At 37.9% G+C, this 20,370-nt stretch overlaps 1 protein-coding gene across 1 annotated transcript in view; it reads right to left on the bottom strand.

The window, feature by feature from the left end:
* Positions 1-3,537: 3,537 nt before the first annotated feature.
* The window catches only part of LOC146162721 (ATP-dependent translocase ABCB1-like), a 49,617-nt gene continuing 32,784 nt past the window's right edge, over positions 3,538-20,370 (bottom strand). Inside the window, exons 16-26 of the mRNA XM_083384437.1 lie at positions 19,464-19,674; positions 18,805-18,954; positions 17,525-17,630; positions 16,943-17,083; positions 16,217-16,373; positions 15,190-15,387; positions 14,319-14,431; positions 13,694-13,790; positions 12,889-13,035; positions 4,749-4,918; positions 3,538-4,309 (exon numbers count right to left, since the gene is read on the bottom strand). Of these exons, the coding sequence (XP_083240563.1) occupies positions 4,267-4,309; positions 4,749-4,918; positions 12,889-13,035; positions 13,694-13,790; positions 14,319-14,431; positions 15,190-15,387; positions 16,217-16,373; positions 16,943-17,083; positions 17,525-17,630; positions 18,805-18,954; positions 19,464-19,674 (1,533 nt within the window). The 3' untranslated portion in view covers positions 3,538-4,266. The remainder of the gene's footprint in view (positions 4,310-4,748; positions 4,919-12,888; positions 13,036-13,693; positions 13,791-14,318; positions 14,432-15,189; positions 15,388-16,216; positions 16,374-16,942; positions 17,084-17,524; positions 17,631-18,804; positions 18,955-19,463; positions 19,675-20,370) is intronic.

Below are 20,370 nucleotides of genomic sequence, written 5' to 3' on the forward strand. Positions count from 1 at the left end.
TCAAAATTCGTCTATCTTTCTCAAATCAAACGCAAACAAAAAAACAAACAAAAAAACTTGTTATTTGTAGCCAAAACGACGCACTTGGTTTAATATTCCACGCGTAGAAAGACGAATGACAGGAAAGTATAAGATACAGCAGTTGGATCAAGTGACAGACTAAGCACAATAAGGCGATCACTTGAAATTAAAGTAGAAAAGTAAAACAATTTCGCTATGTTCAACGTGTTGATAAACAGCTTAAAAAAAATCGCCAGTGCTGTACAACAAACCACAGATTAATAACGCAAAACAGAATATTTTATATACAACGGTATTGTTACGAGGAATTATATTAGATGTTTATTTATGGATGTACGATAATATCGGTTCGGAGCCGATACTCTATGTAAAGTACTCGTCCGATACTCGAGTGGTATCGATATTAATTAGGAGCAGTTTCGCCATGATTTGTAACGCAAAGCACTCTACATCACAAAGTAGAATTACTATAAGATGGCAACTTAACAAATTGAAGACTTCCTAACGATAAGAAAATGCTTGCCTATAAAATAAACTTTCTTATTTTTATCAGGTTTGCGAATTTGATTGCAGTAATGTCGTAATTTGGCAGCTAACTGGGCCACAATATTTTTCGCCAAAACGTATGTCGGGTGTCGGAATGAAACACAAAGTACTGCACATTAAGTTTTTCGTGCCACAACGTAGTATATAAGGTGCTGAGCAAAATACAAATAAAGTTTTTTTGGAAACGTTGTTCATTCCATGTTACTCTTGGCATTTTCATTAGCGTTACGATGTTTAGTTACCACCAGTTGTTAACCTTTCGTGTTTCGATAAATTTACCTTAGAACACATACATCGCTGTTAGGAATGCAAATCGTGGTTAAAACTTCTTTAATGGCTCGGGCGAGCACCGATACTACCATGTGGTAAAAAACCGAAACAAATACAGTTTTTTTTGAAACGCGGTTCAGTCCATTTTACTCTTGGCACAAGTGATTTTACAGCAGTACACGTTTATTGTAACAGGCAAGCAAGTAATACGCTCCGGCTGTGATAATTATCTGAATACTGGAGATGTCCGATACTTAAACATTTTATTCCGATATCCAAAATTTTGGACAAAAGTATCGCGATACGATCTGATACCTAATTACGTCATTACTTTGCATATAAACAAGCAAAAAAAAAGACGAAAATAAAACGATCAGAAGTATTTTTAAAGTTATCTGGCCGGAATTTGCTTAGCGTTACGATGTTTAGTTACCACCAGTTGTTAACCTTTCGTGTTTCGATAAATTTACCTTAGAACACATACATCGCTGTTAGGAACGCAAATCGTGGTTAAAACTTCTTTAATGGCTCGGGCGAGCACCGATACTACCATGTGGTAAAAAACCGAAACAAATACAGTTTTTTTTGAAACGCGGTTCAGTCCATTTTACTCTTGGCACAAGTGATTTTACAGCAGTACACGTTTATTGTAACAGGCAAGCAAGTAATACGCTCCGGCTGTGATAATTATCTGAATACTGGAGATGTCCGATACTTAAACATTTTATTCCGATATCCAAAATTTTGGACAAAAGTATCGCGATACGATCTGATACCTAATTACGTCATTACTTTGCATATAAACAAGCAAAAAAAAAGACGAAAATAAAACGATCAGAAGTATTTTTAAAGTTATCTGGCCGGAATTTGCTTAGCGTTACGATGTTTAGTTACCACCAGTTGTTAACCTTTCGTGTTTCGATAAATTTACCTTAGAACACATACATCGCTGTTAGGAACGCAAATTGTGGTTAAAACTTCTTTAATGGCTCGGGCGAGCACCGATACTACCATGTGGTAAAAAACCGAAACAAATACAGTTTTTTTTGAAACGCGGTTCAGTCCATTTTACTCTTGGCACAAGTGATTTTACAGCAGTACACGTTTATTGTAACAGGCAAGCAAGTAATACGCTCCGGCTGTGATAATTATCTGAATACTGGAGATGTCCGATACTTAAACATTTTATTCCGATATCCAAAATTTTGGACAAAAGTATCGCGATACGATCTGATACCTAATTACGTCATTACTTTGCATATAAACAAGCAAAAAAAAAGACGAAAATAAAACGATCAGAAGTATTTTTAAAGTTATCTGGCCGGAATTTGCTTAGCGTTACGATGTTTAGTTACCACCAGTTGTTAACCTTTCGTGTTTCGATAAATTTACCTTAGAACACATACATCGCTGTTAGGAACGCAAATTGTGGTTAAAACTTCTTTAATGGCTCGGGCGAGCACCGATACTACCATGTGGTAAAAAACCGAAACAAATACAGTTTTTTTTGAAACGCGGTTCAGTCCATTTTACTCTTGGCACAAGTGATTTTACAGCAGTACACGTTTATTGTAACAGGCAAGCAAGTAATACGCTCCGGCTGTGATAATTATCTGAATACTGGAGATGTCCGATACTTAAACATTTTATTCCGATATCCAAAATTTTGGACAAAAGTATCGCGATACGATCTGATACCTAATTACGTCATTACTTTGCATATAAACAAGCAAAAAAAAAGACGAAAATAAAACGATCAGAAGTATTTTTAAAGTTATCTGGCCGGAATTTACTTAGCGTTACGATGTTTAGTTACCACCAGTTGTTAACCTTTCGTGTTTCGATAAATTTACCTTAGAACACATACATCGCTGTTAGGAACGCAAATTGTGGTTAACATTTCTTTAATGGCTCGGGCGAGCACCGATACTACCAGTTGACATCGTGTATTGGATCCGGTCAAATATTAGCGCACAAAGCCGAATAACTTGGTTCACCAGGGCTCCCCAAACTTAATCGCGCAACAAATTAAGTGGGTTGAAAGTATAGGCCTTCATCGATATCAAACAAAATTAGACCGTTATAAACTGCACTTTTCTACAGGGCTGCGAAGTCGTATACGCGACTCGGGGCTCGGTGGAGTCGGTTCATTTTGCCTGAGTCAGCGCATGCGCAGTAGCAACTTTGGAACCGCCAAGGCCGCAAACTGTTAATAATAGATGTGGAATAGTATGTGATCGAATCTATGAAGTTGGAGCCGGACTTGGACTCAAATCTCACATTTAGCCGGAGTCGGACTCTTTTTTTAGCCGACTCCGCAGCCCTGCTTTTCTGATTTTTTATATACAATTGTCAATCATTACACAAGATGCAATCCGCTATTTCAAACAAATCTTAAAAAAACTTGTTTGGGAAGCCCTATGTTCGTTAAATAAAAAATCGTAAAGTAGACTTGAAACAAAACTTCCGAAAGAAAATACGAAAAAAACTACCATTATTTATTGAAGGAACACACGAGAATAAATGTAGGATTGTAGTGATACAAAAGTAGAGTAGTGGTTCTTGAACTTTTTATCTTGCGGACCAAATTTTCTTGATTGAAATAACGAGTACCCCACTAGTTTGTACAAATTAAAAAAGGTATTACTGTGCAATGATGGTCTTAACATTAAAATCAGTTCGCATAGGGATTAGTGTACTCCGTTTTTACTGTTAAATATAACTAAGACGCATAGGCTCCGGCAAATTTAAATTTTTGGATCGAGATAATTGATTATTCAAAATAAAATTGTATAAGATTTAAAACTAAATTGAATTGAATTCCGCAGATTACATGAAACTTCCCGACGTACCTTAGTTTGATAACCAACTTAACTTTCCCTAACGACCGGCGATAAAAACACTCGCTTAGAGTTCCGCAACTGAAATGGCGAGTACAACGTTTGACATGTGATAATATAGAGGACAAGCTGCCATAATGGCTTACAATGCTTTTGTTAATTGATTTTAGAATATCTTTAACGACATAACAAAATCCTAAACGCAGAAAAGCGGTTGAAAGTACAAATTATAATTAACGAACTAGTTCTGTATTTAGCGCTGGCGTAATTGTTATATCTTACAAAAATCGACGTTTTGATGAAATCCGATGTTAGGTTTACAAACACAATTAAAACAAATTTTTTGGAGTTTTGCGAAAAACGACATGCGATATAATTACAATTACAGCAGATGTTTTTCAACCTTAAAAAAGGCAAAAGCTGTTACTTTACAATTAAATGAGGACTTTTAGTGCATAAAAACAACAAAGTGGTGAACGATTTTCAACCTACTTGCCTCCTTGGGCACATAACGCTGAAAAGTCCTAAAACACTGACAACACGAAAAAACAAATTGGAAAATATTGCGATTCCGCCATCTTACGAATCCCTACGCCCTTTTGTCTTTTTCCGAAAGTTGCGCATTGACCAAACTGGAAAACAAAACAAAAATTAACAGTGTTCCAATTAGGATTGGAGTCATTTTGCAAATTATTTACTGGAACTAAAATCAATTTTTAAATGTCGTTACTTGGACTAGACTAGAGTCATTTGGTGAATGACTTGACTTGAATGGAACTGGGGTTTTTCGCAAATGAATTGACTGGAACCTAAATCATTTTTCAAATGACTTTATGACGTAAGTCATTTTGCAATTGAGTTTACTGGGACTTAATGATCTATGTCATTTTGCAAATAACTATACTGGGATTGGAGTCATTTTAAAAATGACATGACTATGACTTCAGCAAATGACTTGACTGGGACTAGAGTCATTTTGCAAATACTTGACTGGGACCTAAGTCGAGGTATGGCGACAAAATACTATAATGAAATACAACATTAGCAGTAAATTCTAGAGGTGGTAAATACCTGAAGTAGGCTCCCCTTTTGGCGATTAGTTCTTCGTGATTTCCCTCCTCCACAACAACTCCATTGTCAATAACCGCGATCTTGTCGGCGTTACGAACTGTTGAGAGTCGATGGGCGATTACTATACTTGTTCGACCAGCACGAGCGCTGTCGAGGGCTTCTTGTACAACCTTTGAAAAAATAATACAGCTGTTGGCAACATGAACGGTAAACGACTAATGTTGGAGGAACAAAACACAAAAACACGAGCTGTCTTAGTAATCCAAAACGAACCACAACAAAAAAGAAAAAGAAATGTAATAAATTGACGTCACAGCAATACAAATAGACTTCAGAAATTTGCTGATTTCTGACCAAAAAATGTAAAAGTTAAATAAAGTCCAAATACGAATAAATTTTAATTGATTTTAATTTAAACACTTTTTTGAAAAATTGATAACACGAAAACACGAACTAAGACAAAAACAGGACCTGTCTTATTTGTCCTAACCACAAAGTTGAAAAAATATCTAAAACACTTTTAATTCAAAATGAATGTGTTGGCGACGGACTTCAATCAACTGACAGCTTTCAAAGGTATTTTACTGTTTCCAAACCAAAAATTGTCTTGTTTAGGGAAACAATGTGTTTAATTTAAGACTGAAATTGACTGATTAAGTCAAAAAACGACCTGACTAAAATAGCCCCTTGAGGTTAGTGATAGGGATGTCCGATAATTTTATTTATTTTTCGAATTCTATTACAAGCCCTCTGTTCACTAATCAGTTATTGCAAGGTTTACAATTTACGGGAGTTTCACTGGCTTCCGAAATTGCCGGAAGTTTGCAAAACCGCAAAATCAGAAGACAAAGGAATGCAAAATCCTTGTTATGTTTCTAAATTAATTTTCTAAATTAAAAATTATTTTGGAGCATAATGGTTAGAGGTTGTAATAAGACGTAATAAAAATACCAAAGCCCATACAGAAGTAGGTAGCATTTTAAACGTTGCGAATAACTCTTTATTCATTTTCAACCATAATTCATTTTTTCAAGGTTGAAAATGAATAAAGAGTTAACTATTTTGTTTTTAAGACAAAATCTGCCAAAATCATGAATAGCGTTACGAAAAATAATAAATAAATAAGAATAAAGTGAATATAAAATCTTGATGTCCAACAACAAAACATAATGCCACAATACAAAAGGGCAAAGATAAAAAGTAGCACATTCGTACTTTCACCGAAACTTGTTAAACAGGAACGGGAATTTTATAACCATATAAATTGGACATATGCGAATTGCGTTTTGTTTGTCTCCCAAACTTCAGAAAAATACAGCGTCACAGTCTTATTAATCAACGGTATATTAGCAAACAATGCGTGCTACCTCACAGACATAATGGGTTTAGGTTTTTTTTTGTCATTGGCGTCGGCTAATTTAAACTATAGCATTTTTCATATTGACAGCCCGTTGAAATAAGAAAATCAAACGGAATAAATAGTAAAATAAATATTAGTCAATTATATACACATGATTGTTTTACCTCACAGGCATAATGGATTTAGGGTTTTTTTGTCATTGGCGTCGGCTAATTTAAACTATACCATTTTTCATATTGACAGCCCGTTGAAATAAGAAAATCAAACGGAATAAATAGTAAAATAAATATTAGTCAATTATATACCCATGATTGTTTTATAGATCGTTCTTCCGCAAATAAATCGTGGCGATTCATTAGAGAATAATTTATCACATGCAATTCATTAACCTATTATAGGGAAATCGTTCTATAAAGAACGTTGCTCAGTTTGAAACAGAAAAGTTCTAGTTGGTCGTCAGTGATGACTGTTATAAGCCCATATCAATATTTGTATTCGATTTTTGAGCGGTAGAGTTTCTGAGTAACGCCAATTGATAGAATATAAAATGCAATTCGTAGTCTTTATTTTCCTGTTGATATTTGGAGGTCAGGTTAACAGGAGTGAAGGATACCATGACGCACTTTGGTTTCAATACTTTGGTGAGTCGAAAGCTTTTTTGTAAATTTACCTTTATTTAGTTACACTTTGCACGGATAGCTTTATAATGAATTGCAAAGCCAAAAAGGTCGAGTACATCGGCATCATCTTAATTAAGACGTTTCGATACAAGTTTAATCAAATGATAGCGTCAGCTCCACCATGCGACATATCAATAGAAAGAAATCGGTCTTCTGGTGTAAACGAAGTATAAACGGCGTTTCGGCAGCAGATACCAGCTGACCTCAAACCCTGATCATCAGCTGGTATCTGCTGCCGAAACGTCGGTATATACTTCGTTTACACCAGAAGAGAGACTTCCATCTATTGATATGTTGCATGATTGAGCTAACTCTATCATTTGATTAGGCTCGTATCGAAACGTCTTCATCAAGATGATGTCGATCTACTCGACCTTTTTGGCTTTGCTATTCATTACTAAGCTACCTTTATTTAGTTGTAAAATCAAACACAAATTTTTGCGCAATGACGCTTTTAAATTCACTGCTATTGTAATTCCTTCGCTGCCAAATATTAATGCGCATGCTAATGATAGATTTTAAAATCGCTATAAATGTTTATTTCACAGAGCTGTGCAACGCAATTAGAACACACCCAGAGCAACACAACATTTCTTGTTCATGTCCACCAAGAACCGAAGACCTATCGCCTTTCCTAAGTGCAAATAGATTCAGCAATGCAGATCAAACTATGATTCAAAAATCGTTGGTTTGCAACTACATTGAAGATTGTCCAAACGGTTCGGACGAACAATACTGTCTTTGTGAGGAGTCTGAATATCAATGCGGATGCCCACTGAGAACCCAGCACTGCTACCATGGACAGGGTTGCTACAGCGAGAGTGACATTTGCAACGGTCGTTTGGATTGCATGGACGGCACAGACGAGCTCAATTGCACTTGTGCAAGTGGAACGTTCCGCTGTGCGTGCCAAGATAACAACACGTGCGCCTACCCGGAAGTGTGCATCTTGGACCGTCAGACCTGCGACGGAAAAAGCGATTGCTCCGATGGAAGCGACGAAGCCGACTGCCAATGTGCCGGCGAATTTTCTTGCGGTTGTCACTATGTCAACGAAAAATGTCAAGATCCACATAGTTGCATCCCGTTGTCCTATAAATGCGATGGGTTTCCACACTGCGAAAGCGATGAACTTGAATGCGAATTCGCTGGCATTCAATTCTATTGCGCGTGCGCAAGAAACGGATCATGTGAGTCTAGACTTCCTGCTCACGTACCTTGGGAGTTTGTGTGCAACCGCAATAATGACTGTGGCGACTGGAGCGATGAGGTTAAATGTCAATGCGGCGATGGCCGGTTTAAGTGCAATTGCAACCCAGTGGGGTGCGCCACTTCGTCTGGCTGTTTAGATACCAAAAAAGTGTGCGACGGTATTGACGATTGCGGTGATTTTAGTGATGAAATAAACTGCACGTTCGCTACTGAAGTGTTTATATGCGACTGTTTCGCCAAAGGCCAGACTTGCTCTGGCAAAGTTGCGAACGTGCAGACGCACAAAGTGTGCGACGGGTTTTACGATTGTTCTGATCACTCGGACGAGCGTATGTGCGCGTGTGTGCAGAAGTTTGAATGCAAGTGCGCACGTTTTGGATCCGATTCTTGTGCTGGTGATACTTGGTGCATAGAAGACTGGCAAGTCTGTGACGGTTACAAAGATTGCGCGGATGGAAGCGACGAAGCGGATTGCAATTGGCCGGATTATTGGTTCGTTTGCTCATGTGCGAACGACAGTACTTGTTCAGGAAACTACCTTGCAGCCGAAAGGTACGCCATAGAATGTGACGGCGAAAATGACTGTGGCGATTGGAGTGATGAACAATGGTGTTATTCTTGTCCGTCGGACTTATTTCAATGCCACTGCTATTCGTGGTATGGTGCGGACTGTACTAACTATGCCGGTTGCGTGGAACATAGCAAGGTGTGCGACCGCGTCAATGACTGTGGAGATTGGAGCGATGAACGTAACTGTTTATACTTTCTTTGCGACTGTAGTTCGTTTAAAACTCCAACGCTTTGCTATGCTGGAAGCGTGAAAGGGGAAAAGCGCTGCAACCTGGTGAATGATTGTGGAGATTGGAGCGATGAAGTGGATTGCCCATGCCAGAATGGTGAGACGCAGTGTTGCCCACAAAACACAACAGACTCATGCCCGCCCGATGCTGCTTGCATTCGGAAGGATCAGGTTTGCGACGGGTTTAATGACTGCGGTGACTGGAGCGATGAACATGGATGCAACTGCACAAGCAACCAAGCAAGGTGCGGCTGTTTATTCGACGAATTCGATTGCGACCCGCACCAAAGGTGCATCGACTTGATAGACATAAATGACGGTGTGAAAGACTGCGAAAGCGGTGATGATGAACCGTGTGTTAGTTTTTTCATTTTTTTCTTTTTTAATTTTTATTTTGCTTGCTCTTGTCAGACGATGTATTGCCCCGACACTTTGTCTAAAGATCAAATGCTGCAGTACAATGCAGCCACTAGGAACGAGCTCGCGGCCATTTGCCACCCTGTAGCCACTAAGACGTACTTTAACGGCACTCCAGGCGTAAAAGAACCTGAGTGGGCATGCCTATCGAGCATGTGCGATACCGACTTGTGCCAGATGCCTTTTGTGTGCGATAACAGGGAAGTAACGGTCGCTCACAGGTTCTGCCACGGCCCGTTTACCTGTTCAAGCACGAGCTATCTAAGCGACAACAGTCTTGGGTTTAGATGTCCGACAGGATTTTCGGGATCGGTCTGCATCCTGCCGCAGATAAACCTCTACGACGAAATCGCGCACTGCTCGGACGGGTCTGATCTGTGCTTTGTAGACGGGAAGATGGGCTGCTTTGAGTGTTTCGACAAGAAGCTCATAATCTCGCCGAAGCAAGTTTGCGATGGTATTGTAGACTGCTACGATGTCTCGGACGAGTGCTTTTGCGCCGATCAAAGCGTTTGCGACAAAGTAATTGGAACATCAAGAACACGCTGCCCTTCTGGCCAGTTCTACTGCAACGAGAAGCTGGGATGCATGAACGAAACCGCTGGAATGTGCAACGAGTTCGTAAATTGCACCAACAATGCCAACACCGCTCGGTGCTGGGGATTCGAATTTGACAGGAAGACCACTATCACTTGCCACAACCTTTTTGACAAGCAACGTTGTGCGACGGTCGTCCAGAATGCGAGGACCTTTCAGACGAATGCGACACGTGCCCAGAAAAGCCTTGGTTTTGCAACGACCCATGTAGGTCGTATTTGGATACTATGGAGACATATTGCAACGGTGTAAACTCTAGCAGTTCTGATGATGAATGCCCGCCCGGCTTTGACGAGAAAAACTGTACGATGCGATTTTACTGCACGGCTGGAACCAGTGTAAGCATAGACGTGGACAGAACGTGCGACGGTTTAATTGATTGCCAGAACGCAGAGGATGAAGCGGAATCTCTTTGTTCAAGCACGCGATTCTATTGTCTTGATAAAACTCCAATTTCGGTGGACAAAAGTCAAGTTGAGGACGGCAAGCGAGATTGCGCGGACGGAAGTGACGAATGTCCTCCGGATAACAGTGAAGCCACAATTTTTTCGTCGCAATACGAGCTGATTGGAAACAAGTTTATTTTGGCTATTTTTTGGATCATGGCGCTGGTGTCCATTGCTGGAAACGCGGCGGTTTTCGCAACTACAGCAAATGAAATGCTCACTTGGGTCAAACCTTCAGTCGCGATGCAATACAACTCATTGTTTGTGCTTAACTTGTCACTTTCCGATTTTTGCATGGGCCTTTACCTTTTGCTTGTATGTATTAAGGCCGCCCAGTTCTCCGGGTCCTATTGCTTCCATGATAAACCGTGGCGTACAAGCGTATTTTGTTCATGTTTGGGGGCGTTAGTGGTTCTCTCTACAGAAGCCTCTGTATTTATTATGACAGCCATGACCACATTTCGGGTTATTACAATTATGCGACCTTTCATTACTCGAACACTAACCATTATTTGGGGACGAATAGCAATTGTATCTTGCTGGCTTTTAGCCATCTTAATTTCCACCCTTCCGCTTTTTATTTCGGAGGATTATTTTGCTTCTGGTGTTTGGTTTCCAAACTACTTTTACAAAACTGACCAAATAAGCAAAACTGAATTGTTTACCCTCGCCAGCAGAATGGGACAACATAATTCATCGACCTGGTTCGAAACAAAGCGATTTGTTAAATCTAAAATCCCTTACTTGCCTATATTGGGCGACATAGGTTACTACGGCGAAACCAGCGTATGTATGCCACGAATTTTTGTTAACGTTGGCGATGCTGGATGGGGTTACTCTGCTTTTATAATGTTTCTAAATTTCGTCCTCTTTCTTTACATGGTCATTTGCTACGTGGTCATCTACCGGAAAAGCACAAACAACGTTGGCAAGTCTGGCAAGCGATCTAAAAAGATGCAAAGCCGTATTTCGCGCCTCGTATTTACCGACTTTGCTTGCTGGGTTCCACTTTGTACATTGGCCTTTATTCAATTGACTGGGGTTAGTTTGCCAGTAGTTGTGTATGCTGTCAGTGCTGGGGTCCTTCTGCCCATTAATAGCGCTCTCAATCCACTGATTTATTCCGACATTGTAAGTGGGGTGATCGGTAAAGTGTACAATTTCTGCCGATTAACGGTTTCTAGTCACCAAGCTTCAGAATAGTAACAATTCGAAAAAAATTTATCCTTCAAGATTAATACAGTTTCCCAAAACCAATATTTAAGTAAAGGGATTAAAATGCAAAATATCTGTCGTTTAAGATAAATAAAATAATACAAAAAATTAAAAAACGCCGAAGCATTTTTTCATTTCTAATTCTTATTGTATCTGAAGCACATCCGTCTTTGTACAGTTTTTTTTTTCATTTTCTTGTTTAAAAATTAAAAAGCCTGTATTTGTTCCTAGCGAAGGTGGTTCGCAGGTTAAAAAGATTAAAAACCACGCAAAACTAGCGAAATCAACTACAAATGTCTAAGCCCAAAATAATTGGCCCACTGCTAGCTATTCCATTATCGCCCAACGTATACTTGAACCTCACTGCCTGGACAACATTTTTACCATTTCTTCACCTCCTAGTTACTAACTTAGACACATTTGTATAGCTTGAGCAATGATCTTGATCTACTGCTTTGTGTAAAGTACTGAACGTTGTACTTTCTTAATATTTGCAACTGTCATGGAGTTCGACCATCGTATCAATTTCGTATCTGTATTTCGTTGTCGCACTCTATGAGTCTATACTGCCATGCAGTATGCAAGCCTTGTGCACGCGTTGCTCGCGTTGGTATTTTGCTAGCGTCCCTAAGGCGCAGTAATTATTCGTTTACGTTGGAATGAAAACTGCATTCTGCGCCCAATATAATATATAACTTTTTGCGCACTATATAATATATAACTTTTTGAGCCCTATAAAATAACTTTTTGCGCCCTATATAATATATAACTTTTTGCGCACTATATAATATATAACTTTTTGCGCACTATATAATATATAACTTTTTGCGCACTATAAAATATATAACTTTTTGCGCACTATATAATATATAGTACTTTTTGCGCCCTATATAATATACAGTGTTTTTCGTTGTCTAATACTACTTTACTCCTATATGCCCATGAGCAACCTTCTCATGGGCATAAACCTTCTACAAATACAACAGCAACAATAAAAAACAATGTTAAACATTTTGGAAGGCAGCTAAACAATCAGTCGAATTGGATCTATTAAAAAACAACGAATTGTTATTCTTCTGGCCTTTGATAACCGGCTAAGATTGTTTTTTGATATTTGACTTGCTCTTTAAACTCTTTGGCAAACTGTAAATCGTAAAAACCTGAATAGTTGAATGGGAACTTGTTTATTAAATTCGTCACAAAATTCAAACATTGCAACAAATATAAATGTCTATGGAAAAAGTATCAGATGCTCATTTCGACAATGTGTCAAACCTTAAAGTCATTTTAAAAAGCTCTACGTATAGGTATAATTATTTACCTGTTATTACACCTATTCAGAATAAAACAAAAAACGGCCATTTATAAACAAAATGGTTTCTAACAAAAGCGACGCAAAACCTGTTAAACTCACTTTCTCGCTCTCCGTATCCAAGGCTGAGGTTGCCTCGTCGAGAAGCAATATCTTGGGATTGCGCAATAGCGCGCGAGCGATGGCCACACGCTGTTTCTGGCCACCGGATAGCTGGCCTCCCTTCGCTCCAACGTTGGTCTCGTATTTCTGCAAGATAAAAACGTTAATTTTTTGGGTTTGGTTTATTCAAATAAGATTATATATTCTGTACTTGTTATAACCAGATCACTAAACGTTTCGAATTTAATAAATTAGAGCAAAATGCATATAATTCTAATTCTTATCTCATTTGAGAATTTTGTGCGGTCTAATTCTGGTTCTAATCTAATTCGGATATTAACGAAAATGCTACTTTGTTTAAAGGTATTTTTAGTCTCCCAGTCGAAAAAAATAATTTAAATCAATACTCTTTAGTCAAAACTTATAGGTGATTTTCATAGTCTGAAAAATACAAGTATGCTACAAACGTAATTCGAATTAACTATTTCAGACTAAAAATATGTGATATGTTAGATTTCAATAAGTCCTTATTTCGGGAAGGTTGAAATTATAGGGTTTGGGGGTCATGCGAGGCGAAATACACCAAAATCAAGTAGGGTCCGGGCAAAAATCAAAATAAAACGCCCAAATAAACATATGGGCAAAAGTGCCACGTCTAACTACCATATGCATGCTAATGCAAGTAACGCCTTCACTGTGTAACCAATTGTCTTGCAAGCAAAAAACGTCGAGCAAAAAACCTCCTATCGAGTAGTTTAGATTCGTGATTTTACAATAAAGTTGAACAAAAACGTGGACAACTTACATCTGAGAGTTTGTCGACGATGAACTCGTGAATGTTGGCGTTTTGTGCCGCTTGCATGACTTCTTCCTGGCTTGCAACTCTAGTGCAGTCGCCGTACCTAATAGACCAGATCAAATCAGTAGTTTAATTAAAGATGGTAAGGTATGAGGATTTTTTTTTTTTATATTTATAAAACAAAAACGAATTGAAAAACTTAAAAAAATGGTTATCCCTAGCCGTGCTTAGACTTAGATTGTTTTAACCCGTTTTATATTAAAAATGATGAGTTTATGTAAATTTAATTGTTACATTATGCACGGATCTGTAATGTAGCTTGATAATGAATTACAAAGTCAAAAAGGTCGGGTAGATTGATATCATCTTGATTAAGATGTTTCGATATGAACTAATCAAGATGAAGTCGATTATCAAGCTAAAATCTAATGCATATCGTTAAAACAAATATATTTCGGTAATGTGTTTCAATTTGTCAAAACGCATTTATTATACAGACTACATTCAGCATATGCCTGAATTTCAATTTTTAATGTAAAAAAAAGTAAAAATTGTAACTTTGTAAAGTTGAAAAACTGCATTTTGCTGGTCAAATCTAATGCCAAAATGGGTCTAAATTCCAGCCACTTACATAATGTTTTCCTTGATGGTTTGGTTAAACAGCACCGGCTCCTGCTGTACTATCCCCATCTGTTGACGTAACCAGTTTATGTTGAGCGTTTTGATGTCACATCCGTCCAACATCTGTGACAAAACAGAAAAGCCATTACAAATCTTGAACATATTTTTAAAACTACTTTTTGGTTTGCGTGCCAGTGGTTCTTAAACTGGGGCCCGCCAAACCCTTGGATTGTAATTGGATGACAAAGTTTTAGGAAGTCTGAACAAAATTTTTTGAATATATTTTTGACATCGTGCATAAAACCATTACTTCGGTACCTTTCAAAGTTTTGATACTGTATCTCCTCAGATTTGTTACCGTACCTTATATGATTTGGCTACTGTACCTCCAACTGTTTTGATATTGTACCTTAATAATTTTGCTACTGTACATCCTATGGTTTTGCTACTGTACCTTTGTCATTTTGCTACTGTACCTCTCATGGTTTTGGTACTGTACCTCCCATGGTTTTGGTACGGTATCTCCCATGATTTTGCTACTGTACCTCCCATGGTTTTGCTACTGTACCAGTTTTGCCACCGTACTTCCCACAAATTTGCCTAGTGTACCTCCCCAGGTTTGCTACTGTACCTCCCCAGGTTCGCTACTGTACCTCTCCAGGTTTGCTACTGTACTTTCAACGGTTTTGCTACCGTACCTCCCCTGATTTGTTTCATAATTTTGCAATTGTACGTACCGCGATTTACTATCGTTCCCCCAACGGTTTTGTTAATGTACCTTCCCATAATTTTGCTACCGTACATCCACCCAATAGCTTTTACTCTAGCCATTGCATATTGGAATACACGTTATCAGTGAATTGCCGAATCAATAAACTCACCACTTCCCCAGCCGAAGGATCGTAGAAGCGCTCAATCAGTTGGACTGAGGTCGACTTGCCGCATCCTGACTGACCAACCAGGGCCAGGGTCTGACCGGCCTTGACCGTTACGTCAGTTCCCTTTAGCACGGGAAGGTCGGGTCGGGTAGGGTAGCGGAAAAACACAGACTTGAAAGTGATGTCACCCTTGCAGTGAGCCTGAATATGGAAGAGTATAATGGTTCATAAAACACTTATTGTATATTCTTTAGATTTAAACCTTGGAGATTCCTGTCTTAACCAAAGTCATTGATTTATAAGTTCTTAAGATTAATATATTTCGCCACAAAATAAGGTATCATTAGTCGCTATAAAAAACAACGAAAAAATGCCCACATATAAACCGGTTGGAAAAATTAAAAGTAAAAACTACAGTTAGAACCAAAATCAGTCTTATTTTTCAAATGTTTTCTTTTTCTTATGTTAGGCTTTTCAGTATTAGGAGAAAAGCACTCTGAATCGGGACCGGACCTAATGTTTTATGCAATTAAATATAAATATCTATTTTATACTAAAAAATTAAAGCGCGAAACGCGAAAGAAATTGCGTTTGTTGTGTTTAAATTGATTTTCCATTTGCACGAAGACGTGACGCATTGCGCACACACAAAATTAAAATTAAACACATTTCTAATACCCTTATGTGGAATCTTTATCGTAAAAGACAGAATTCATCAAACACAAGATTATATAGATTAAGTTGGAAAAACTTTGATTTTAGAAAGTCTTATGCTACGAATAGTTTCCACTTTCAGTTTTAATACGCACGGGCTTTGGTCTTAGAAGACTTCCTCAAAAGGAACATGTAGTTGTGGAAAATGTAACAAGACGATTCGCGCGAAGCGCCAAACTTCTTTGCATTTTTCTATGGTTTAAAAAGTTAAAAATATGAGTCATGGCCTTGTGTGTAGTTTTAAAAAAGAAATTGTGGGCCGGATCCAGCCCGCGGGCCATAGGTTGCTGACCTCTGATTTGAAAGAATAACGTACCGGTTTGTGTCCACCGTCGCTGTAGGCATCAATCTCAGGTACTTTATCGAATAGCAGGAACATTCTGGCAGCCGACACCTTGGCCTCGGCGAAATCAGGGGCAAAAGAGCTGTTCTGGCCAACCGCCATTGCTCCGAAGATAACAGCGGTCAAAACCCTTTAAACACGTGGAAAATAAGTTTGAGACGGCTTGATAATGAATGTCAAAGTCAAAAAGGTCGAGTAGATCGACATCATTTTGACGATATGAGCTTGTATCATCTTCAGTTAATCTGAAGAAGTTCGCATCGAAACGTCTTAATCAAGATGATGTCGATCTACTCGACCTTTTTACCTTTGTAATTAATTAGGAAGCTACTTTACTGATGCGTGCATAATGTACCCAAATGAAAATATTCATTTTCCTTTTTTTATTAGTAAATTGAAGCATCACTTATAAAGGGAGGAACACAAATGTTATCAAATTATAGATCCGTGCATAGTGCACCCAAGTTTGAGGCTCAGTGGGAGCTGGTCGAGAAAAAAACCATAGCACCGTTGCCAAATTAATGAAAGACATATACACATATGTATGTACAAACACTGTGATCTAGCCCTTTGAAGTTGGTTTTGTAATCAGAAAGACTGAATTACAGTATTTGTACACGTACGTGTACGTGTCTTACATTTCTTGTTTACCATTAACATTATGTCTTAAATTATTATTAAATGCAAAATTAGCTTTACTTGAAGACATTATCGAAGGTCATTTCTTCTAAGATGACGAGTTCGATTCCAAGTCGAAAAACTGCTGCGTAGGCGAAGAAAATGACGCACTGCGAGTAGCCGTATCCCAACCCGGTGAGTATCGTTTTGCGAGTAGATTTCCTGCAAAAAACAGTAAAATAAATATAAGGAAAATAGTCGATATTCTGCGAATGATAGGACGAAAGGTTGACGAAAGATACAAGCGTAAAAAATGTTTAAAAATAGGTCCTGTTTTTATTTTTGTGATCAAGTACAGAACTTAGTAAACCGAAAATAAGTTTGTTTGGATGATATAGTTCAAACTAAGTACAAAACTTAAAAAAAACAGAATATAATTTGCTTTAATTATCTAAGAGAAATATATTTCACTCCTATGAGCCACATCATTGTCTAAAAACAATCAAAACAAAAGACAGAATTACTAAATACAAAATGAAAAAGTCAAACCACTGTATCAAAGTGTTATAGAATAAATCCAAGGGGCTTTATTATAAAATACTACAGAACAAAGGTATTTTAAATCCGTAAGGGTAAATTAATTGTGAATTAATCTCAGCTTACTTTACAGGTCCCTGCAGCTGCTTCTCGTATCGCTCATAGATCAGCTTTTCCTTGCTTAGCGATGCGACGGTTCGTATATTGCTGATCGCCTCTACAGCAATCTGACCTGTGTAAGAAAATAAAAAATTCGTGAAAAAAAACTTAATACCGCTTTATCAGATGTTCTTAATCGGGAAGTGAAAAATTCCCAAATTTGAGTTTGCAAGGGAAAATTAATGTTCATGTAGGGACGTAAATGATATAGTATAAACCAAAAATAAGTTCTTCTGGTATATACTTGTTTGTCCGGCGTTTCGGCTACCTATCTAGGCCTTCATTAAGGAATGTTACATTCAAAGCCCCACAGCACGCAAAGTAAAAAAAATGCTAGCTTTGTCAGACTATTTTGCGATCACCAGATATCAGCTTCTAGGTCCGATACTTTAGCGGGGTATCGGCACTAATCCGATACCAAATTAAGATAGAAATTTTAGCTATGATTTACGATCCAAAGCAGAGATTACAACATTAAAAGTTATTTTTTTAAAACAAAGTTGGTTTATCACTAGAGATGGCTACACTTCTTAAAACTAAAGAAAAAAATTGGCTGAGAAACAGAAAATATGCCTTTCAGCTTTTCAACTTTTTTTGCTTGTTTTAGCATACAGTAGTCATTACGCCGTTTCATATCGGAGCGCGACGCTTTTCGTCGAAATATCGGATATCGGTATCGACATAAAGTATCGGGTATCGGCAGTGTTGTAAACAAGTCATTTTAAATTGACTCAAGTCCAAGTCAAGTCATTTGAACAATAACTTAAGCAAAGTCAAGTCTTTTGCAAAAATACAAAGCCTAGGCCCACTCCCAAGTCATCGGTTCAATTTTAAGTCATGTCATTGATATAAAATTAAACTGATAAACTATTAAATTGGTAAACTTGTCCAATGATAAGCAACGCAAACGCAATATACAGCAATAAAACTGTTTATAGGGTAAACCTTGAGATAATTTTAAAGAAAAACACTGAATTTAATCCCAATTGATAAAATGACTGAAGTCCAAGTCAAGTGATTTGTTAAAAAGACTTAAGTCAAGTCAAGTCATTTAAAAGCAGTGACCTAAGTGCACTTAAGTCAAGTCAATGACTTAAGTCATTACAACACTGGGTATGGGTATCGTAATGAAACCACCCATTCACCCTAAAGAAGGCGGTTGTATAGGTTGCCGAAACGTTGATTAAAAATTACAATTACCAGATGAGCCGTTTTTCTTTAATTAAAAAGTCGGACATTTCTAGTACCGGCGTCATCGTATGATTTATTTTCCTTGCTTTCTTCTCCCATGATGAGTTGCATCTCGATAAATCCTCCGATCACAATGAACGGGATGAAAGCGATCGTGAGAAGAGTGAGTTGCCATCCGTAAGCAAACGCAATACCAAGAGCGACTCCTGCAAAGCAACAACATAAAGGAAATTAAAGCCGGTACTGAAAATACAGTAGATACCATTTGTTTTTAACTTTTCTAATATCATCATTTGTTACTGTGATTGCTACTAACTAATGTATTATAATCAGTTAAAGGTAATGTGATTTTCAGTCAATGTGATCGATTAACTGACATTAGTTCGTAATAAAACATCTTAATTAAGATGATGTCGACTTCTCGACCTTTTTGTCTTTAAAATTCATTACTAAGCTACATTACAGATCCGTACATAGTGTACCTAAGTACAAAGTAGAAGTAGATACGAAAGTAGAAAAAAAACTTTCTTATTTCTTGTCCAGCTGATGGTTTAACGAACTTGTTTGCATAAGAAACAGAAAAAAAAATCATTTGGAAAGGAACGAAGTCTTTAACTTTGCCCAAAATGGTTTGAAACAACGTACATACTCGATTCAACCAAACTGCATAATTAAAAACACCTTAAAAACTGACAACAAAGCCTTACAAACTGACCAAGTGAACTGAAGTTCTTGAGGACAGTGCCGATCCTGACCCCGGTGCAGCCTTGTACCCTAGAGGCGTCACTGGACAGCCTGGTACATAACGCCCCTGTGCTGTTGTTGTGATCGTCGAAGTACGAGATGTCCTGCCTTAGCATCGCTTTAAACGCCCGCTTGCGAAGACGAACAGTTAGCTCCATTCCTGACTTGCCGAACATCAGTCCCTGGAAACAAGAAAAGAGAAGTTAAGACCGAAAAACTTTGTTTAACGCTACAAGTTAGTTAAAAATATAAGTCCCTGGATAATAGAAAATAACGAATCCTAAAACAGAAAAAATAGTCCGCACAGTTCGAACTCGCAGGCATATAGAGAGCACAGCTGTGCTGCAGGGTTACCATGCCTGACTTGCCCTACCTTTATAACTGTGCAGAGAGAGATGCAGAATTTTTAGGATGGGGGGGGGGGGGGGGGGGGGGCGTCATAAAACAAATAATATACAAAATACTTGTTTTTAAGCGAAATAGTTCACAAAACTTAGGGGAATCGGGTATAATCGAAAAAATGTTATAGCACACAGGCAGAGAAGTGCAGGCATAGCTAACCCAGCTGTGCTATACAGGGTTACCTGCCAGACTTGGACAACTAGATTTATTTTAGCTTTTCGAAATTAGATTAGAATTAAAATTAGAGCATTTCAGTTTTTTTCAAATTAGATTAGAATTAGAATTAGATCAATTTGAGTTTTCTGAAATCAGACTAGAATTAGAATTACCGAATTCGTAACAAAATGAATTTGAACTAAAATTTAAACTAGAATTACATTTGATTATTCACAATCAATTACGTTCAAATCGGGAAGTATTTTAAGAAGAATGTGAAAGATTATGTGTGTGCTAATTTTTAAGCCTTTTAACATAGC

The sequence above is a fragment of the Ascidiella aspersa genome, chromosome 3 (genome assembly GCF_963924565.1).
Source record: "Ascidiella aspersa chromosome 3, kaAscAspe10.2, whole genome shotgun sequence".
Lineage (NCBI taxonomy): Eukaryota > Metazoa > Chordata > Ascidiacea > Phlebobranchia > Ascidiidae > Ascidiella > Ascidiella aspersa.